General features: G+C 35.6%; 1 protein-coding gene across 5 annotated transcripts in view; it reads left to right on the top strand.

Annotated features, from left to right (window-relative positions):
* The window catches only part of LOC126369379 (angiotensin-converting enzyme-like), a 66,581-nt gene that overhangs the window by 42,170 nt on the left and 525 nt on the right, over positions 1 to 23,886 (top strand). The window contains exons 1-11 of one of the 5 annotated variants that reach the window (XM_050013758.1): positions 9,131 to 9,300; positions 18,513 to 18,734; positions 19,103 to 19,358; positions 19,762 to 19,905; positions 20,083 to 20,274; positions 20,491 to 20,758; positions 21,291 to 21,415; positions 22,441 to 22,568; positions 22,742 to 22,956; positions 23,208 to 23,348; positions 23,682 to 23,857. In XM_050013758.1, coding sequence (XP_049869715.1) covers positions 18,516 to 18,734; positions 19,103 to 19,358; positions 19,762 to 19,905; positions 20,083 to 20,274; positions 20,491 to 20,758; positions 21,291 to 21,415; positions 22,441 to 22,568; positions 22,742 to 22,956; positions 23,208 to 23,348; positions 23,682 to 23,857 — 1,864 coding nt within the window. In that variant the 5' untranslated portion in view covers positions 9,131 to 9,300; positions 18,513 to 18,515. Of the gene's footprint in view, positions 1 to 9,130; positions 9,301 to 13,263; positions 13,432 to 13,470; positions 13,684 to 18,512; positions 18,735 to 19,102; positions 19,359 to 19,761; positions 19,906 to 20,082; positions 20,275 to 20,490; positions 20,759 to 21,133; positions 21,259 to 21,290; positions 21,416 to 22,440; positions 22,569 to 22,741; positions 22,957 to 23,207; positions 23,349 to 23,681; positions 23,858 to 23,886 lie in introns of those variants that run through there. The other 4 variants (XM_050013759.1, XM_050013757.1, XM_050013756.1 and 1 more) reach the window with 4 other exon arrangements.

Here is a 23,886-nt window from a genome sequence, read left to right on the forward strand (position 1 = left end):
GTGCGCTTAACCCTACGTTGATTCATTATATCATCCCCGTATAGTGAAAACGACGTAAGCGCCTTTATGAAAAAAAAAACTTTCGGATGTGTTTTTCTTCGTAAAAACCTCGATTCCATTCGAATAATAATTAAATATTGTAAGTAAGTAGTTACACGAGCCATGGCAGGGGACTGTGGCGGCTCAAAAAAAATATCGAAAATTCTGAAATTTATATAATTTATCTTCAATATTGGCTTAAATGTTTTTAAATTGGCTTAACATATTTTTAAAAATTTAAAAAAGGAATCGTGAATTTTGCAATGGAAAATTCAATTTGATATTAACTCAGAATCATGGTCTGAATCATCCCCCTTAGTATTCGTTATGTGATTCTGTTTAAGGATTGACGGGAAAATGAAAAAGAAAATGATAACACCATCCACCTGGTAGGTACGTTCTTATTTATAATTTAAGTTACCTGGTACTTATTTGCTTAAAATACTTTTCAGTGTTCCATAAAAAATATAATCCTATAGGTATTTTCATCGCATGTCATGCAATTTCAGGTTATTGCAATACATAATAAGCAGTGTATAATAATAATCATAATATTATTACGCCATAAAATAAAATGTTGCTATTGTCAAAAAGTTAAACTGATATTTTTATAACGTATGAAATCCGTCACGTTTATTAATATTATGTAATGTAGTTTTGTTAGAATAATGCATGATGATGATTATTATTTTTACATGATGTATCTACCTTCTTTGTCTTCTTTGTCCTCGCCACTTTCCGTTGCGGGGTTGGCTCTCCCAATCATGGAGGGTCAGGTATCTCATTGACAAACATCGTCTCCCTAGTGACTCAGCGAAAATTGCAAATAATAATTATATAGCCATAGCCCTACCTACGTAATTATAATCATTTTATACGTGTATTGGTTTTGAAATTATGTGTCTTAAAAAGTCGTGCACTGGTCATTGAATAAATATTCAATAGCGCCATCTACTGAGTTTACTAAGAAGCTGTAACTTCAACTACTTGCCACTAGATGTCGCTACCGTGATAATAAATATTTTAGACATGCGGGATAAGCCGTACTACGTAACATAGATGTAATGTGTTTTTTTTTTCGATTTTTAAAGCAATTCCCGAGACGATAATCATCCAAATCTATTTTGTTATTATTACATGGGTTAGAACGAAGAAAAAATAAAAAATAAATAAATAAACTCACGAATAGTGTCATGGTCAGTAAGACAAATAAAAATTATAGGCAAATATAAAATAAATACTGCAATACCTGATCATTTTCTACATAGAAAGTAACACAAGAAGAAGTTACACACACAAACAAATGTAGTTAATCACGAATAAAAAAAACAATTGTTTCAAATTGACATTTATTTTATCAGAATTCCGTTAGGCACAACCAGTATTTAGTTGCTATGTCTTCCATTTTAGTAGTTTTAATAGATATGTATTGACAATAGGTATGGCCAAGGTGTGTCCATTATGCGACCGTTGACTCCTCTATGGTCATTGACCTCATGGTGTTCCCGGTCCAATGATGTTATATAAAAAATATGCAGGTAGGTAAGTAGGCATTATTCGAATGCCAATATGGCTATATAGGTAAAATCTTTTCGAAAAAGTTTTTGTTCTTTATTTCGTCAAGTGAGATAGTTATATAAGTTTAACGACTTCGGAATTCCGTAATAACTGATATTATTATGTTAGTTTAACATTACAATAATAAAGATAATTTGTGCGATTTACGTTACATGCAAATATTATTCCTTAGTCTTTGGCTACCAATACGATCAGTCGCTTAAAATAATGTCTAGGTATAATTGTAAGTATCTTAAATTACCGGGAAGCCGCTGGATGCGGGCAGCGCAGGACCGATCGTCGTGGAGATCCTTGGGGGAGGCCTATGCCCAGCAATGGCCGTCGTACGGCTGATGATGATGATCTTAATCAATTCTCAAATTAACAACTCACTCAATTACGTAAAATTTACGTAAAAAAGTCTAGAAGAGATCTCTTTTAAAGATACAGCCTCCGTTTGTTACATCTTGTCTTTACAAAAAAGTACTTCTTCTTATCGTGTGGGTTGACATGGAATACCAGCCTCATCAACCTTGGTGTCAAGGTTATGATTGACCCGCCAAAGGCCCCTGACATGGCTCATGTAACGATTACGCACTTACATCAGTAAATAGTAACCGGAACCAACGGCTTAACGTGCCTTTCAAAGCACGGATCATGTTACTTGTGGACAATCAGGTGATCAGCCTGTAATGTCCTAACCATACTAGGTATCAAAAAGTGATTAATGTGATATCTCCCCACCGGGATTCGAACCCAGGGCCTCCGGATCGTAAAAAGTACTTAAAAAGCTGTTAAAAGTTTGTTAAGCTATTATTAAGAACTTAGCCTTAACACGATTATCTCATTTCGTGTTAAATGTAAAACCAATACATCGTTTTTATTTTATTGATTCGTAATATTTATTTACATTGAGTCAGTTGATAGATTCTTGGAAAAACAATAGGATAAATTCTGTGAACTTCTTACCTATTAATTGTCCATAAGTACACAGTAGAAGCAACTTTATCTATTTCTTTTGATTGTTATATTTCCTTATATACAAGTATGATACATATGTCTATAAGGAGCCGTGGTAGACCAGATGGAAGAATGCTTGAATCTCATTGTAAGGACGCAACTTCGATTCCCAGCTCGTTTGTTTTAGAATTCGTGTTTGGATCATAAATTATTATCACGCGCTTAGCGTTGAACGAAAACGTTGTGAGGATGCCCGCTTTCCCGAGAAATACGTTTCGGAGATATGTGACCTAACCTGGTTTTCCCTTCGCGGGTTAGAAGGTCGATTATCGATATATGATAGAGTAGTTTCAAACTAGTCAAATCAGTTACTTTTTACTTAACGTTAAAACACGAAATTACTATAGAATGTGTATGAAAAAGCAACATGTGACGTCATAGAAGAACGTGATAAAATGTCGCACTTAATAGGTATTACATTACATAATAACATAAATAGCCTATATACGTCCCACTGCTGGGCACAGGCCTCCTCTCAATCAACCGGAGAGGGTATGGAGCATACTCCACCACGCTGCTCCACTGCGGGTTGGTGGAGGTGTTTTTACGGCTAATAGCCGGGACCAACGGCTTAACGTGCCCTCCGAAGCACGGAATCAACTTACTTTTTCGGACAATCAGGTGATTCAAGCCTGAAAAGTCCTTACCAAACAAAGGACAGTCTCACAAAGTGATTTCGACAATGTCCCCATCGGGAATCGAACCCGGACCTCCAGATCGTGGGCCTAACGCTCTTACCACTAGACCACGGAGGCTGTTACTAGACCACGGAGGCTGTTGGTATTACATTATTCTTTATTAAAATTCATAAATAAATTAAATAAAAAAAAGAAAACGTTTTTGACAGCTTTAGATCTGTCTTTATTTAGTAATCAGAATTTCATAATTTATCTTTGACCTGGGAAACTACCCAATTCCGTGGTCTTTGCCTACTACAGTCGGTTCTACTTTTTTTGACGTGACTTATTGTAGGTTTGGAATCAATTCTGCGGAACCCTAGCCGACGTACTGATGAGTTGGCAGCTGGCGGTGGCTAATGCAGAATGACAATGAACTTGTTCCGTCCACCGTTAGCCCGTCCTTGCCAGCAGGTCGCATAGCATACACTTGAGGCCACCTCTATAAATACACCTGCTTATTGTTTACCTTAATCTGCACTTGAATGTAAATAACCGTCCGGCCCAGTGATCGCACTCTTTTCATTAGCATTGTTTATGCCGAACAAATATTTTTTTATTTCTTTCTACACTTTTCAAGCCCAGTGCTATCACTATAGCAAATAAAAATAAACCTTTAATAAATGTGAGTACAAGTTAGTCACTGTACAAAAATGCGGCCAAACCAGTCTAGGACATGTGTCTACTGTATAATACTGACCATTTAGCCTTAACTGTAAGATTATTTTTATCTCAACAGGCTGCTCTTGTGAGAAAATCTTTTTTTTAGCCCTTCAGAGTCCTCTTACATTTGCTATACTAAGTAGTTTTTCCTCATCGATTGTTCTAAGAGCTAAATGTTACTTACATAGTTGATGAAGACATCAGAAACATCTTTTGTTATGTAAGTACATTTTCTTCTTATGACGGAAAAATAATTGCACAAAGAAATAAATAAATAAATAATAAAAAAGAACAAATTTACGGTGCCAAACGTAGTCATAAACAATTCAATAGGTAAGTAATTTAAACACATAATACCGGGTTCTTATCGCGTTAAAATCAGGAATATGAGACTCCCGATATTTCAACACTATTGCAAGTGCCATGACCAGATCAGTCATCCCGTGACCAAGGCACTTTCCCCCCTTTCCCTAATTTTGACACGGTAAGAACCCGGTATTACGCCATCCTAATTTATGTTCATTCTTTATCTAAATATTCACACAGCAACCACATTGCTTATCACACGGTTTTTCTTCTTATTACATTAGGAATAAAATAACATTAATAGTCTAAGTATATAATGGCCCCGATTCCTGCAGACACCGCCTAATTTTATTTTAAGTTATATCCGTCATTTTCATATCCGTCGAAAAGGAAAGGGACGGATGATTCACAGCTCTTAATTTTAGGAAGAATGAGTAAATGAATGAGTAACCCGGGCGAATCAAAAGGTACGTCGCTGGTATGCAATCCGTTTGACGTGCTGTCTAGTTAACTGTGTCGGGTTATTGACGGATGTAAAATTTTTAGACGGTTGGTTTAGATTTGTGCTTAAAATTGACGTGTGTTCCATAAATTTTATGCTTGTCGATTACCTGTCCCTTTCCTTTTCGGCGGATAAGAAAATGACAGATATAACTTAAAATGAAATTAGATGGTATTTACAGGAATTAGCACCAATATGTCCCAATGTCTCTCCTCAATCAACGGGAGGGTTATGGAGCAAATTCCATCACGTTGCTCTAATGCGGGGTTGTGGAGGTGTTTTGTCTAGTAGCCCGGGATCAACGCCTAAACTTGCTAGGTACTCGGATAATCAGGTGATGCAGCCTGCAATGTCGTACCCAAACAAAGGACAGTCTCATATATGATTTCGACAATGTCCTCATGAATCGAACCCGGATCTCCAGATCGTAAGCCTAACACCCTAACCACTACGCCATGAAGGCTGTTCGGTAGGAATATTGAATGTTTTCGCAATTTCCATTCGTACAACAATATGCCAAAGGTTGGTAAGTACTGCTCATTTATTTACCAACACACCGCATCTCCGCGACTCATACTTCCTATGAATGAAACACACACATATACACGAAATGTACATACATTCATACATACATAAACACGGTTTCACTATGAGTACCGTTTGGGTAATCACACGTCCACACGTTCTGTCAACAAACTTATGTACACAAAACTATAGTTTTAAGTACTTACTTATGTCAAGTTTGCCAAAAGTTCAAGCAACTTTTTCTAATAGTTTAACCAAACAGGTTAGCATTCTTGTACCAATTTCTAGAGAAACATAAAAAATCTAAAAGTGCCGTAAAATTTGACTCCAAACATCTTTAAAGTATTATTGCAAGGTCATTTAATTATTGAACCGGGCAATGATAGATAGGGTGGCAGGTATATAATGAAGATCTTTAAGCCACTTTTTAATTAATTTAAATAGTATTAAAGAGATTAGTATTATAAAATAACATTAGAGCAGTGGTAGCCCAGTTGGTAGAACGCTTGCCTCTCCTTTGAGGTCGCAATTTCAAATCCAGCACAGGCCTAAACCAATGATTGTCGAATTCGTTATTGAATTCATGTTTGGATCATAAATGATTATGACGTGCTTAGCGGTAAAGGAAGACATCGCGAGGAAACCCACATTCCAGAGAAATGCATTTTCGGAGGTATGTGTACATAGGGCTGGCTTTCCCTTCGCGGGTTAGAAGGTCAGACAGGCAGTCGCTTCTTCCGGACCTGTCAAATCTTCAGGTAAGGTAAGCGGACCCTGTGAAACGCGGGATAATGCTAGGAAATGTGAGTACTAAAGAGACAGGACCAGAAGAATGGACACAAGCCTATCTCACCAATATACGTATACAAGAAGTTGACAATTTTATTCGGATTTTTCCAACAAATTAATTATCGTTACCTCAGCTAAGAATTAATCTGAGATGTATACTTACAGAGATGCTAATACATCACGAGTTCATAATAGTTGCAAATAGCTTGTAGCAGTATCAGTAATGCGTGGGAATTGCCTGGCATTATACGACCCACTCGCTGATATAACGTGCTAACTTAACGTACTAAAGTCGAAATGAAATGGTATAAGTTTAAAAACTGTATTTGCAGAAGAATTTCGGAGAAACATTGTCATGTTTCGTACTTTTAAAACGCGTTTTTTTCTGTAGTCGGGTTTTAGTTTCAAACTTAACATAAGCTCACGACTATATCCCAATTGTATAAAGCTTAAAAACTAAAAACCTACTTCGGAAAAGTGTATTTCCAGAAGAGTTTCGGAGAAACATTGTCATGTTTTGTACTTTTTAGAGCTCGATTATTCCGTAGTTCGGTTTTAGTTCAAACGTAACACAAGCACATGGCTAAATTACAATTTTATTTTATTTATTTATTTATTATGTATTTATTAGGATAGTCAAAGGTACATCCATCGCAAGATGAACTGCTTAAGTACCTTCTCCCCACGGAACTTTCTGTTAGACCAACGAGATAGGTAAAAATAAAACCTGACCTGTCTAATATTCAGTTTATTTTTTAATCTTAAGTATATTTTTATTTTGGGGTCTTAATTATTGAAATAACGTGCTTCCGTTTTATCACCTTAAGAACGTGAATTTACACACTTGCGGATTTATGAAGCGATTGAGATTACAATTAAGTATGTTCAATTAAATATAATAATAAAATATAAAATAATATAATTTGTATTGTTCATGATGAATAAAATTAAACATAATTGTTTAGGTATTATATATGATGCAGACTTTATAAAGATATATCATTATTTCTATTGTTATAGCTAATGTGCAGCGTTCAGAACAAGTGCGGAAGCTCCTTTACATACATAACATCACGCCTATTTCCCGCCAGGGTAGGCAGAGACCACGAAATTCTACTTACTACGATCCTGACACACCCCTCAATTCAATTTAATTATATTTTGCACATTTTAACTAGCTATTCAATGGTGCTAATTCCTGCAGATACCATCTAATTTTATTTTAAGTTATACCTGTCATTTTCTTATCCGCCGAAAAGGAAAGGGAGGAGTAATCGACAGGTATAAGAAATCTAAAATAACCCTTTAAAAATTTTACATTGCTCAGTAACCCGACAGAATTAAATTGACAGCACACGTCAAACGGGTTGCGTATCAGTGATCAGACAAGAAAATGATAGGTACAAATATTAGGATATGTCTGCAGGAGTCGGGGGCGATTTGCACTTTTGTCCATGGACATGCTTTGGTCAATATGCATAGATATTTCTCATTATAAGATTTTAATATCAGTAACACATTCGTCTCACTATAATATCTCCTTTGTTTCTATAATCTGTGGCACACATGTAACCTTCGGTTTTTAGTTGTTTGACAACCATATATAATATCGTCCTAAACTGGACACTGTTCCGTCCTGTAATCGGTCTAATTTCCTAAACCAATTCCGTATCATGGATTCAGAAGTAGATATAATACAAATCCGGAAGCTACACTTTTGGAACAAGTATTAGAACCACACACCAACATCATAGGCGCAACACAAACTGAGCTACACAATAGTCCATGAAAAATTAAATGATAAAAAATGCAATGATTGCTCGCGCTATCAGATCCAGAAAAACAATAAAATAGTAAGATGATTTAATGAAAGTAAGGTCAACGTATTATGAAGACTAAACATAATAATTGTGTTATTAAACCATTTAATAAATGACGTATAATTTGTCTGCTCTAGACAAAGACTTGAGGTCATAATAATAATGATGAAACTTCCTAAATTGTTGCATAGTAATGAGTATTTACGTTCAATTATTGAACGCGGTGAACTTACATACCTACATTGTTAGAGGATAGTTAGACGGTTATCTCCGAGGTAATTAATTTAATAATATTTTGATGATGATTTATTGATTCTTGATTCACATTACATCACTAATTTTAGAGCCACGCTGTTGTCGGGGTAGTATTCTCCATGTTTAGGGAAAAATAGGGCAGTAGCTTACCTTTTGTCTTCCACTCAGCAGTGTGATGGTGCCCAGAGTAGTATATTTCAAAGCCGTACTAGGACTCCTGTCCTACGTTGCGAATAGTACTGATAGTTACTTGTGCCCTCTGTTAGGTTCCAGGTTACAGTCCCTGTGACTTGCCCCTTCCGTCCTGCTTTGCCGTATCGATGGCTCCAATTTCCACCTTTGCTGTCTTCACCCCTATATATCCCGTAGGTCTGGGGCCCTATCCGAGTTCAGCCACCATCTCACCCCGGCCTACTGAAGTAAGAGTAGTTGTAGTAGTAGTGTAATATTTTCGTTGAATGTGAGCCATTTTAGGGGCTTTTGGCCGTGACCCTGACATCAAGGTTGCTAAGGTTGCTCATCCACCACGATAGAAGATTTAATACATTTATTAACTAAACACTACTTAATTAAAGACTTATGGGTGCACTTATCTGTGCGTGGAACTACCGAATATTTTTCAAATAATGTTTTAGCTAACAATTTGTACCGAGCGGACAGTGAACAACTCATTTAAAAACTAATTAAAAGCAAGAGGTCTGCAGTGAGAGTGAAGCGATAATGATTGGCTTGAATTTGTTTATTTTAGTATAACACAGTAATTAATAATGTTGTTACAATTGCTATATAACCCGAGTCTGGCGCATATTTGCTTAAATGGAAGAACCTTGCTTGAAAGATAAATGAGTAGACAACTTGAACTTCCTCTTTTTTAGAACTCTAAAAAACATAAACGACCATAGTTACGTCTGCTTAACGTTGCACCGTAGACAGTCGCATAGCGTATATGCCATTTCCTCTACACACTTGATCAGTACAGTGTCTTTTACGGGTATAACCTGACGTGTTTTAAGATGGTTAAATGAACTGTTTGAGTAACGGTACTCGGTATATATAGATACATATCGCTATAACTGGTTCCTATTTGTCTTAGACTGTGTGGTGAATGTTGTTTTGTGGTGTTCTGGGATGTAACTGATGTTTTAGTGTACGTATCTTTGTTTAGTTTTGTTTTTGTGGTTATAGTGCGTTGCTCTGTATGACTACATCCGAAGTATTCACTAAAATACTTTGATTAAGAACTTCAATGGGAAAATAACAGTAAAGCACAATGAATATTACAATCAAAAAGAGAAAAATAAATCGATAAAAGTTCTGACTCGGACGGGATTTGAACCCGCAGCTCTTGTCAAGCCGGGACGAGCGTGTTAACCATAACACCACCGGGTCCTCCTCCTGTCCATGCGACATTCTTTAGTTCTATGTATCGTCCTTAAGCCAACGTCCGATAGACGTCCCGCCCGACAAGAGCTGTGGGTTCAAGTCCCGTCTGAGTCAGAAAATTTATCGATTTAGTTTTGTGTTTGTGAGTTTCCCTAAGCACGGTTAGGTGCTATAAAAACAAAAATCATTTAACGTTACATTCACGTTCACATTGTGGTGACAAGGAAGAAAGAAATTGCCTCAATCGCAATTAAAATTCAATTCAAATTCAAAAATATGTTTAGTCAGTAAGTAATTTATATAGCCATAAAACAGAATATAAGTTTGATTATTTATCATAATACAGTTCAATACTACTTAGGGACTTACATAGCGCTTAAATAACGTTTGATATGTGCACTTTCCTATTCTGTAATTAATTATATCAAACACAAGTTAAACAGAGTATCTTCTGGCTACTTGTGGCTCTGCTTAACCCAATAAAGGTTATAAGCGTGTATGTTAATATTGTCCCTTATTACATGGGACTTATACAGCTGGCGAGGACTGGGTGTACTGTCACGAGTATTAATATGTATACACTTTGAAACCTTGTCACATTAACTTATTGACAAATGAAACCGTAAGTCTCATTAAATGTCAAAATATGATAGTGCGACAGGGTTCTAATGTGGGTACATGATATTACTCATGACTGTATATACTGTACGCCTCTGCCTATCCCGTCGGGGTTACAGGCGTGACGCTCCGTTATGTTACGTCTTATGTTGAAAAAGAAAATATTGTTATGGTAATTGCCAAATATGTGTATACTTATATGCCAAACATCTTTAAAATATTATTTTGTTTATTTATCAGCTAAGTAGTTAAAACCTACTTTCAAACCACTGTCCGTTAACGAGAAAAACATTCCAGATTAACTATTAAGTAACCACAACTTAACGACACAACTTGTCATTGATAATTATAATTTCTTAACCAATGTTTTCCTGTCATGTGGCTGTAACTACGTTTTATTTGCACCTGTTTGCCCAGTGATATTTCATACCTATGCGAAGGGGTAGAAACTCTCGTTTTTGAAAACTGTGGAAGAAATTACTCTAGAGACCGGTTTTTTACAGAAGCGACCTTCAAACCCGCGAAGGGAAACCCAGCCCAATACAGGTTAGGTCCCTCCGAAAATTCATTTCTCGGGAATGTGGGTTTCCTCACAATGTTTTCTTTTTTTTATGTGTGTGTGATGCTATATTAATGATTATTATTTAGTTAAACTAGTACATAGTAATTTATCGCTCTAATCACTTTTAAAAAGGTGTTATGCCGTCATGAAATCTCGACAGATTAAATACGATGAGTCAACCGTAAGGAACGTAGTTCTATAGACTTGTATCTCACATTAACTTATTATCAATGCGAATATGTTATGAATATAAATATAATACTTCATAGCTAAACGTCATAAACTCACGCCCGTAATTCCGAATGAGGTGGACAGAGCCACACGTAATCAAAGATAATTTGCAGCCACTGTTGATAGGAATCCTAAGATAAACAATAGGACAATATGACATAATTTTAATATCTTTACGAATTTTAGTTTAGAATTATTATTAAGTACTTAAACTTACTTACTTTGATTCTATGACCTTTGCATGATCGCCAATAAGAATACAGATGGCGCTGTACAGATTTCTCATCGTCTAACCTTCTAATTTCATGGATAACAGGCAACATAAGCAACTTTTATCTATGTTTTTGGGTGTAAGTCATCATTTATACCCAGGTACAACAAATCTTCCACCCATTATTATTATGATAAAAACAGTGAAGCAATATAGGCAGCAATATAATTCTGATTCTAATATCAAGCAACAAATATATTTCAGGCCTCTGCTATTACATTATATCTTTGAATAACTATGTTCTCCGAGAAATGAAAAAATAGGTAATTATCACGTCAAATCTTGCAGTTTCTTGTCATTTCTTCTCCTCAGCCATAACACCTTGCGAAGTGACGTAAATTCAAAAATGTTACATTGACCTTCAACGAGTTTATCCATGATAATTACGTTGAATAAATGATTCTGATTTCTGATTTATATATTTTTTAGAGAACGCAGTCTCATTGAACACAGATTTTTATTTGGGTACGCAAACTTCTATGATTTTAATACGCAAAGATGTGGTCGTAATTTATCTAAAACACTAAAAATAACCGCAAATTATTTAGCGATTTATGGTTTGTGGTTTAGCCCATCCAAGTTAACAGCGTGGCTTTATGGTGTTTGTTTATGACTATTTACCTAAGCAACTTATTTATTATGGACGTTTTAAAATAATATGTATACTTAATATATTAAATAAACTTTCACAGTTCGAAACCAGTTACTTGTTTGTCTAAACATAGCTATATGTATGTATAGGTATATAATATACATTTTACTTTTACAAACAAAATAACAAATTAATCATTCACCGTCACTAATTTAAGAGCCACACTCTTGTCGGTGTAGCATTCTCCAAGCTACTTTTTTAGGGAAAAATAGGGCAGTGGTTTTCGTCTCACAGTAGGTACTCTGTCTGACACGAGTGTGATGGCGTTCAGAGTAGCCTATAAAGCCGCACTAGGACTCCTGTTATTGTTGCCCTCTGTCAAGTTCCAGGTTACAGTCCCTTTGACTTGCCCCTGCCGTCCTGCATTGCCGTACCAATGGCTCCCATCTCCGCCTCTGCCCGTTGCGGTCTTCACCCGTATCCCGTGGGCAAGAGTTCTACATTATACCCCGTAGGTCCCCTATTAGAACTCAACCACCATCTCACTCCGGCCTACTGAAGTAAGAGGCGCCCACCCCCGCGGCAAGGACGCGCCGAATAGGAATTGCCCCAGTGGAGGGCAGAGAAGATGACTCTGTCCCCCCTGGGGCCAGGGTTAATGGTCTCATATGAAACCAAAACCAAAGGCCAATAAATCATTATGTATGTGATGTTATTGTAGACTTTAAGCATATGTGATATTTTGTTTTAAAATGTCTTATCTCTTTTTATTTGCGACTATTCTAACATGATGGACTTTAAAATGTGGCGGTCGAACAAATATGCTTGTGTTTGTTACACTTGCATGTTAGCTCCTTGCACGTGCCAGTTCACTTACTTTTACAATACCAGTGATCGGCATGCAAGCTATTTCCCCTTTTTACTGGCACGTGTATTCCCTAGATGGATGATAGCTTTTGCCCGCGACTTCGTCCGCGCAGAAGGATTTTTCCCGCTAATTCCCGTTCCCGTGGGAATTTCGGAAATTCCTTTTTTAGTGCACCTCTACGGTACCTAAGCTACGACCCTTCCAAATTTCAAGTGCCTACGTTTAGCCGTTTAGCCTGTGCGTTGATATGTCAGTCAGTCAGTTTCTCCTTTTATATATTTAGATGATTAACATAAGCTCATGACTATATTTGCAATTGGATTAGTCAGAGATACATCCCACGCAAGATGAACTGAGCAACCATGCTTCACCTGAGCTTTCTGTTCAGACCAATATGATAAGTGTTGCCATTTGGTTCATCATATATTATATATGAGCTGCAAGTTATCTTCTAATTACTTGTGGCTCCGTACACTGTGACAAAGAGCACGGACAAGTTATATTCCTCTATGTGTACCTAAGTGTTATAGTAGTAAAATATAAAAAGAGGGTAAAAAGCCGCTACAAAACGTACAACAATTTGCACGGCAACATCCACAAAAACGAAAAATAAAAACAATAAACCGGTTCAGAAAAACTTTACTTCGAAGACAATCTGTTTGAATACTCGTATTCGATCCAAACTCGAATTGTGCAACGAGATGCGAAACTTAAATTGTTGAATCAGAATAATTATCATCTGGCCGTTTAACGGTAATTAACCGGTCAGATACAAAAACTTATCACGCATCTGCAATTGGCGGCAAATCAAGTCTATCGAAGACAGTTTATCGACGGGCAAGTGTGTGTGAGTGGCACTGGCTGCGCGGGCGCCGCACTCGCAGTCATCGTCCGGCTGAAGTCGGCGGCGACGGGCCGTTCCAATTTCGAATTTGCCAATCGTAAAATATTCGTGACATTTTTAATATTAAGTATTAATTTAAATTTAAGTTTTTAATCGGCCAGGTATGTATATTTTTGTCTAATTTTATTTTTACTTTTATTCGTTAGGTACGGGATTACTATGTACCCACTCGTAAAAGCCAACGAACGGTAGATTAGAAGAATAAATTGTCATAGTTTTACATTATACTTTTCGTGTTTCTTAGTTTTGGTTGTAGTAAACGTTAATCGTGTTATTATGAAAAGTACATTATTATTTTTTCAAATGTATGCGTCATTCATATAACATGTCAGTAATCAGCGTAGTAAATCATTTTAACGGCTACATGATGTGTTACATGGAATTTTCGAGGTAGTTTATGAGGTGCAAATTAAGGAAATGTTTTGATAATGTATTGCAATAATAAAAGTTGAGTATGTTTGGTAATTTTGTGAAGTGCATCGAAAGGAATAATGCAATCGTTGCAATAATGTCAAGGTTTAAGTTCCGGTTCAGGTCAATGTAAACATTGCGAATTTATTGAAGTGTGTCGCTCACTTTACAACTGTCTAGCGAAGAACTCTTTTCTCTTTCAGTATGCTACATACTTTTACATTTAACAAAACGTGTAAGTAAGTAGGTAGGTGCTTTTCAATTTTACAAAATGTTTTAACTCCCACTTGAGGGTATTGCAAATGTTGGGCATAGGTTTAAAAAAGTCAAAGAGACAATAATGATGGCTTTAAACTGAAACATTACACATAAACTTATTTAAATATTACTTATCTAAAATTTATCATAATTTTTCAAATTTCAATTCACGGAACGGTTTTGCAAAAAATATTTTGAAAATTTTGATGGTTTCTATTCGTTTCCGTTATTGGATTGTTGCTCCAGGTGACATCAAGTCTTCACAATATTTTTCGTTTCTGACTAAATCAGTATTAAATTTACTACATAAAGTACCTATCAGCTAAAAATTTAATTCAACAGGGCAGTCATTTTGCCTTCTCATGACTAGGTGGGTCGAGAGGTGTTCCGGGTGATTTGACGTGACATAGTGCAGGTTTTTCATTGGCAACTTGGATCGGACAAATGGGGATAAGGGGGGACAATGGGGGACAAAAGCGCTGAAAATTTAATACAACAACCCAGAGGGTGCCCAGATAGATCGTATAACCAACGATCGGCTCTAATTGTGAACCGAAATCATTCAGAGACCCACTCAAATCAACAGGCTATGAAGACCTGTCGAGCCATTTTTGATTTTTACAAAACTGACGCATGGCAATAAATTAAAAATATCTTCAAAATATTTTATAATACGCATTTGTTTAAAGCGGGATACGGTTACGTTTAATTAACATACATTACACATGCGGTTATTATCAGTCATAATATGAATCACTGGTGTTTGACATATCAATAATAATTAGTACTTACCGTAATAGGTATTTCTGTAAACTTAAAAAATATATTTATTTAAGTAGTTTTTTAGCACTATGTACTTCTTATTCCATTCTCGATGTTTTTGGAAATTTTACTAGTCGGTCAAAATATTTCTTTTTAGGTATGTTTCAGTATAATTATAAATATATTTTTAAGTCGATTTTTTCTTTAAAATAAAGAAAGTTGTTTAAAGCTTACTTTAAAATATACTATAAAACTTGGCATTGATAACTATTCAGTTATCCTTTTAGGTACTTCAAGAGCTGAGTAGGTGAAAAGAGGGTGTAATCATTTAACAAATATTTTTTATTGTTGATTTTGTAATAAAATTTTATTTACATAATAATAAGAAAAACAAAACAAAGATAGTGTAGCAGGGATCCATGTATATTTATTGTAAATATTTAAATAAATGGGTGTATCTACCGTGTAAGCTCCACAATCATAAAAGAGGCATGATTGTATATTTTATAAAAAAATGCATACCTACCTACAATTTTGTAAAGACTCGTGGCTTATGGCATCTGGCATAATTTATCACTTCACGTGTGTATATCGATACTATTTCAATGTGTTTTTACTTTATAAATGATACATTTTTTTAGATAGCGATTTAATTCCGTATTCGAATCCAATATAACAAATGTATCTCAATTTTGATCTTACTTTTTGCACACCATTGGCTAATCGATCGGGTATTAAAAAAGAAAAGAGTGCATCTTCGGGCTTTGCCCTCTCCCAGGGCATCGACACCAATAAGTTTCCAGAGGCTTTTTGTATGCAGATATATTACGTTTTATATAAGGCTTTACTTTTTTTTTGAAGACGCTCATAACATGTTTTGATTATTTATTAATTCCTTTCAATTTGACTTTTATATATATTTGTGTCGAGAAACAAAGTTAGTTGCTAGTTCCATTTTAGATTTTATGAATTGCACAGTGAAGCTTTATTGTATATTAGTAGGTAAGCGTATTTAAATGCCTTATTTGAGTGACATCACTTTAAAATGTAAACATCACTGACCAACCAGGTCAAAGTATACGGTCTATTGCCTCAGGGTAATTCCAGCTACTTTTTACCCCAAGTTTGAATGTAAAATCAGTTCAAGATTTGAGACGACACTGTCCTTGGCTGCGATTGTGTCGTCGCGCCTCGACGCGCTCCAGTGACTTTGCATGGCGTATGGTAGGCTTACGTTACGTTATGGGCTTGTGAATCTTCACTACATGGTCTGGGATAAGGGGATTTTCTGTGGCGATTTGACGCTGGTTAATATCATAATCTCCATAGCGCTAAGCGGACCCTGTGAAAACTAACTACCTAACCTAACCTAAGACCACGATTTTGAGTTGATATCAAGTGGAATTAAGCGTCGTAAAATTCATGACCTTATTGAATTATTTTCAATTCTATACTTTTGCGATGGATAAATTTCACTTGATATCAACTCAGAATAATAAGCTGAATCATCCCCCTTAGTATACGTTACGATGTCACTTACAAGTATGTGCAGGTTGCCATACAAGTACTTACTTATGTTTACAAGTACTTACGTGTGAAGTTCCTATGGGAAATTTCGTGAAAATTTTTGATTATTTTTAGTTCTATACTCATGGTCTGAATCATCTCTCAAAGTTTTCGTAACGATAGCACCGGGAAAGGGAAATACAGCCCTCTGCCAGTCACATATGTGTCCCCAGAAGGCGCGGAAAATTATCAGGATCGTATAGCAAGTGGAATTCTGCTTTGTTCCTGGATATGTCAATAACAATTCGTGCCGTCTTTTAATCGATCATAATAAATAGCAATACGGCTCATCACCTATCAAGTTAGTCTAACAAAAAGCTTGGTGTACTGTGGGTACTCAATTCACTATGCGATAGATATACTTACTATTATGTTCATTCGGTCTGAGTGTTTATGTTTTAGGTACCTAAGAGTCATGTAGGTATTCAGGTAGGTGATATAGTAAAGAATAAATTACTTACTTGTTAATTCACAATCAGGTCAAAACAGGTCATCGGACACTGCAGCCCCATCGTAAATGTATTAGATAAGAATATAAATAGCTATTTAAATTCTACAATCGAATATAAACGATTGTATTAAAGGGTCACTTCGCTTTTACTGAGGGACATAAAAACTATTCAAAACCTGTTGCAATTTCGCAAAGAGAAAATTTCTTAAACCATCCGGACTCTGTTGGGATTCGAACTAAACCTAACCTCTTATTTGCGCATTACCGCGAAAATAAATCCGATTTATAAAAGTTATATTTGAGAATAAAGTTGCCACATAATTATGTAGATAATGCCTCATAAAATAGAATCTGAATATTATTAGCGAGCTATTGGCTACTAGACAACCTAGTCAAATGAGATACTTTTTACGAAACGTCAAAACGAAAGTTTTCTTTAGAGTTTGTACGGAAATACTGTCCTGTGACGTCATCAATAAAAGCGTTGAAACGTAGTACTCATTATTACTTAATTCTTATAAATAAATTGAAAATATGTCGAATAGTAAAATGAGATTATTTTTTAATCATATTAGCCTGGCTTCTATTTCTAGATAGCATTTTATATTTTTTCTTTGACCCAGTCAAATACCCTATTTGTTTTTTAAGGAATGCCATAACAGATAGACACTATGCTCGGTTGCCTACTGTATCGTCAGCTTAATATGTTAATTATATTTACTGCTTAATTTGCCGATTTATAAAAGAAGTTAGCGTAAAAATGACATTTAGTAAATGTAATAATTATACAAGAATCATTGTATTTTATGAATGAACATTGCGGTAAATAAGAATTATTGTTTGCAATAACTTTGGCTGTTGATAAAAGTATCTATGACATTCTTACTTATGAAACCTCTTCATCTTCTTATCTGAAGAGTTTTTATATCTCTTTCACTAACTTATCTTTGTTTGTGTTTTCATTCGCCTCATTTTTGCTGATTTGACCAAGATTTGACATGACAGAGAGGTGTCGTAAAATATAGTTTTGTTGTATCTTTTTACAAAGTATTTTTGATATCAAATGAATTTAATGTGTTTTACTTGAACAGGTAAACTAGTTTTAAATGGTGATTGCAATAATATTGCATATAAACTAGGAGTCGTAGTGAATATTTCCATATATGCAATGAATTTTGTTAAAAATATTGAATTGCAGTGCACAAAATAGCAAGTATTAACTTAGTTATACTAAATATCTGAAGATGGAACCTTTAAAGCGCTTGAATAATAAATAAAAATATATTCTTTATCGAAAACTTGTCAGCAAATCCTCAGAAGCTATGAGTGATGCTTTAATGATAATTTTATTATTCAATAACTTTATCAAGACTTTATAAACATACGTAAACCCAAATAGAACTAATAGTTTATATAAAAAGGGGCATTCTGATGGTTAAGGTTCTTAATGTAAGTTAACAAATTCTGAATGTCTTGTTGCAGACGATGCTAAAAATCGGTGGCGGGGCCGCGCTTCTGGCGGCGATCGTCGCCGTGTTCGTGGTAGCGACCCAGGGCCGCGATCCCGACTTAGAAGCCCTAGAACACGAGGGCAAGCAGTATATCATCGAACTAGACAAAGCTGCTGGCCTTAGGAAAAACCGGGCCACCTTAGCCGAGTGGGCTTACACGTCCAATATTACTAAAGAGAATGAAGAGAAAAAGGTTGGTTTCGGTTAAATACCATTATTACAAATAAATAATTTTAACCTACCGTACCAAAAGTTTGATATTGTATATAAGAAACAAAGCTTACTACATGTAAAGTTAAAAGCAAGTACCTACCCTACCGACATATTATGTCAAAATATATTTGTTGGTCTAAAATTTGGTACTTACTTAGTTCTTTGCTACCTAGATATGTCATCTTTATCTCATTATGTAATAATTTGCTAAGTGACTCATTTTGCATTGGATATTTTGTAAGTTGATTATGATAGTTTCAGAATAGAGTTCAACATATATACCTAATACTCGATGAATCAGAGGGCCAAAAAATGAAAATTACATCACAAAAATCCCTTTTATTTCAGCTCCAAGTCCAATTAGAAATATCAAAGCAAGAGAAACAAGCATGGGAGGAGACAAAAATGTACCATTGGCAAGATTTCCAGGACTTCACTCTAAGAAGGATGTTCAAGAAGTACTCACAGCTCGGCGTGTCGGCCCTTCCTGATGACAAATACAAGATGCTGATGAAGTCAGTATCAGACATGGAGTCGAACTACGCCACGTCGAAGATTTGCGACTACAAGAACAGAACGAAATGTGATCTGTCTTTGGAGCCTGGTAAGGATCTTGTGTTTTTAAACATAAATTTGACTTAAAGCGAAAAACTACGAACGAATATAATATAGTCTATCTTCAAGTGTTTTATAGTTTATTATCATCTCATTAAGTTTGTTTCTTGAGTAAATTGATTAAAAAGTTTTACATAATTAAAAATTAAGTACGTAAGCACACTTTTTCAAGGGCGCTTAATAAAACAGTATTAGATGAATAACTTTTTGCTTTAAATAAGTGACCTTAAAATCAATTATATTAATATCCATCTTTGGAATTCGTATCAACAGTGGCTGCAAGTTGTCTTTGATTACTTGTGGCTCTGCCCACCCCATTAGGGATTACGGGCGTGAGTTTATGTATGTATGTATGTATGTATTAATATTCACTGAGAGTAATCCGATTCCAGAAATAACGGAGATCTTCGCAAAGAGTCAAGATCCCGAGGAGCTGAAGCACACTTGGATAGAATGGCACAAGGCAGCTGGTGCACGAGCTCGTGACAACTTTACCACTTATGTGCAACTGGACAATGAAGCAGCGAAAATGAATAGTAAGTGAATCTTCCTTGAAACAATGTTAGAAAATATAAACATATGACACTTTTCAGGGATGGATGCACTTAATTTAGGAACTTGCAGCACTATGTGAAGTATATAAAATCTCTATCAATGAAAAAATAATATCTAGGTATACCTATATAAATATTTTGTCATCCTCATAATTCCAGATTTCAAAGATGTTGCGGAATGGTGGCAATCAGAATACGAAGTGCCGGACTTTGAGGAGCAGCTTGCTAAAATTTGGGAAGATATTAAGCCTTTGTACCAACAACTTCATGCGTACGTGAGGAAACGATTGAGGGACAAGTATGGAGACGAAGTAGTGTCGGCTAAAGGACCTATACCTGCTCACTTATTAGGTAAGTTTTCGCTTAAACAAGTGTCAAAAATTTCAGTTAATTGAATTTACTTTGAGTGAATTTGTCACAGAATTGTAGTAACTAATTCATAAATTTCAATAAATGTATTAAAATCTCTTCCGAATTTTAGAACTACTTACTAACATGACGTTGTTATAAAATGTTCTCTGAGTTATTATCTACAGGACTAAATAATAAACCCTCATACATTTTCAGGAAACATGTGGGCCCAAACTTGGAATAACATTGAATCTTTCACTCGGCCTTATCCTGACAAGAAGGAAATAGACATCACACAGACCATGCGGGCACAGAACTATACTCCTCTGAAGATGTTCCAAATGTCAGACGAATTTTTCAGATCCTTAAATTTGACAGCGATGCCTGAAAAGTTTTGGAAGAATTCAATCATTGAGAAACCTACAGACAGAGATATTGTGTGTCATGCGTCCGCTTGGGACTTCTTTGATGGAGAAGATTTTAGGTAATCTTTCTAACAGCGCTTCAGAAGAGTTAAGATTAGATGTTGTTATATTTCTAAGTTTGACGTAAATCGTTCAACTGAAACGATAAAAAGTTATTCATCGACGTTGGTTCAATTTCCTTTCTAATATTTAATAGTAACAATTCTCGAAAATTTTGTAAATAGTATTGCTAAGTGGAGATCCTTTAATAGTTTAAAACATAATTATGTATTTGAAGTTAATTGAATCAATGTCGTAAAATTGATTAATAGTAACGCAGTATTTAGACTTTAATGTGCCTTTGATGACCATTACAAAGGTGGCGATGATGATTACATATTCTAAAAGTATTTATTCAAAATTTTTCATCTTACATGTCTGGCTTAATTTTGAAGGATCAAACAGTGCACTACAGTTGATTATGAGTATTTCCAAACAACTCATCATGAAATGGGCCACATACAGTATTTCCTTCAATACCGTCACCAGCCCATGATTTTCCGAGACGGAGCTAATCCAGGTAATTTTTATTAACCTTTTTATTTTTTTAAGGATCAAAATGTGTACGGTGGTGAACAAAGAACATTTTAGGACGGTCCACCACGAAATGGGACATGTGCAATATTATTTGCAGTACAGAAGTTTGCCTGTAGTTTTCCGAGGGGGTTCCAATCAAGGTGAAATGGAGTGCTTGTGATTTCATATTTTATATTCGGGGCTTTATAAAAGGACTTTGTTTTTTGAACCTGTTTCGCCTTACTAATCGTAAAATGGTTAAAGCTGGCTATTGTAATTCTCGGGATTATCATTCTCGAAGCAACAATTTTGTAACCGAAATCACCAAGTCCGCGTGTTTTCAATCCCTCCTCATTCTCTTGAGTCCATTTGCTAGGAAAGCATGATAATGATAATTTCAAAAAATCTGCCTTCCATAATCTGAAGCCGTTACAAGCAATCTATCTACACATTTTTAAACAAAAGATTATTATGGCCAGTTTATATTAGCACCTCCGAGTAACCTATTTTGTAGTTTCATTTGCCGTTCCTAAGTAGGATCGCCAGACTTGGGATTTCTTAAATTGTTTGTCCTATTGATCATTTTGAAAGTTACAATCTTCGTTACTTTCCTGTATGTAATCCCATATGTTTTTTACCTTATAATATTAATATTACGAATATTAAGACTTTTTTAAAAGTTTTAACTAACCTAGTAATAATTAAGCTCACCAAAAATTCATTTGTATGTCAAGTGTGTTTCAGTAAAGATATCATGATTTACAAGCATGCCGCAAATAAGCAATTAATACAGGGCCACATCAATTCTAATTAGTTTCATTCATATTATTTTTTATAGCTTGTTTAGTTCTAGCATGACATCTAACACTGGTCGAGTCAAACTTTTTCTGTTAAGTACAATATAATTTTAGATGTCATAAAAAGTCACAATATTATTTGGCAATTTAATCCAATTGACAAAATTTTCATAAGTAACGACTCGATACATCAGTTTGCATCTTTACGATTGATCATTTAGACATTAATGGCTTAATCGCAAACGGTATTTCACAATTAGACTCATATGTAAGGAGACGGACAGCCAAGGAAAATTGAATTTAACTTTGCTTGGTTGTCATAAACACCGGAAGCCTTTTTATAAGAGACTTATCTATCTAACGTCACTTTCTATATTTTCTCATTTCAGGTTTCCACGAGGCGGTTGGTGATACTATTGCACTGTCAGTTTCATCTCCTAAGCACTTACGTCGAGTAGGCCTGGTCACTGGGGATGCTGAAGATGAACAGACTGAAATCAACCAGCTTTATAAAATGGTATGGTTCAGTTTTATTTGAATACATAACCTATAAAAAAAAATTCAGTAGGTCTTTCTTATTTTTTTGTTTTCTTTCTTGTGTTATGTTCTTTCTATCTTCATCAACTTTATTTAAAACTACAAATACTAACTCTTCATTTAAAAAATCAACAAAAAAAAATCTCTTTTCAGGGCATAGACAAGATAGTCTTCCTGCCATTCGCCTATACTTTGGACTTGTTCCGTTATGGAGTCTTCCGCGGTACCACTCCTCCTGAGGACTATAACTGTCACTACTGGAGGCTGAGGGAAATGCTTCAGGGTGTAGAACCTCCAGTCAACAGGACTGAAGAGGATTTCGATGCTGCCGCCAAATACCACGTGTCCGCAGATGTTGAATATGCCAGGTAACGAAATATTACCAACGTTGAGCCCGTATTATAATGTCAATAAATAAATAATCTTAAAGTCCTAGCTAGAAATGCATCGCCAAGATAAGTAGTGTTTAAAATAAAAATATTGCCACCCCAATAAGAAATCTCGAAGTTTTTTTACTTCAGCGTAAAGATGCTCTAGAGCGTTAGACCTAAATTTTCATATGAAGAACATTGTTGTTAGATTGTTATCACTCCAGAAACCAATTTGTTTCTAATTTCAGATACTACGTGTCATTCATAATCCAGTTCCAATTCCACCGTGCGCTGTGTCAGATTGCCGGCGAGTATATACCAGAAGACTTCACCAAGAAACTTGTTGATTGCGACATCTACCAGAGCGTTGCTGCTGGAAATGCTTTGTCGTAAGTTAATATTTTTGATTTAGTGACAACTTCCTGAACGGCCTTTATGACGTACTGGTGGTGGTGTGGTGGGATTCACCGCACGATCTGGAAGATCTAGATTCGATTAGGTACTGGTTTTTATAGCTGGATTGAAAAGTCGCAAGGCGAGTCACCGGTTTTTTAAATAATTACATTAATTAGTTTAGATAATCATATTCCTTTTTTTACACTAGATCAGAAAAACCACGTGTTACATTGTCATAATAACTCGTAAATATCGAGACTGTATACGGTATTTCCAATTAATATTGTTTTGTTTTGGCTTTTATTTTATCTTTTTTCCTTTTCTAGTCAAATGCTCAAGATGGGTTCATCGCGACCCTGGCCAGATGCGATGGAGGCGTTGACCGGCCAACGGGCAATGAAGGCTGATGGTCTTTTGGAGTACTTCAAACCTCTGCATGACTGGCTGGTGCAGGAGAACCAGCGTACCGGAGAACACATTGGATGGGAAGCGAGTAAAGTCCGTGAGTATAGTTTTCATGTTTATTACTAC

Source organism: Pectinophora gossypiella, chromosome 9 (genome assembly GCF_024362695.1).
Source record: "Pectinophora gossypiella chromosome 9, ilPecGoss1.1, whole genome shotgun sequence".
NCBI classification, from domain to species: domain Eukaryota; kingdom Metazoa; phylum Arthropoda; class Insecta; order Lepidoptera; family Gelechiidae; genus Pectinophora; species Pectinophora gossypiella.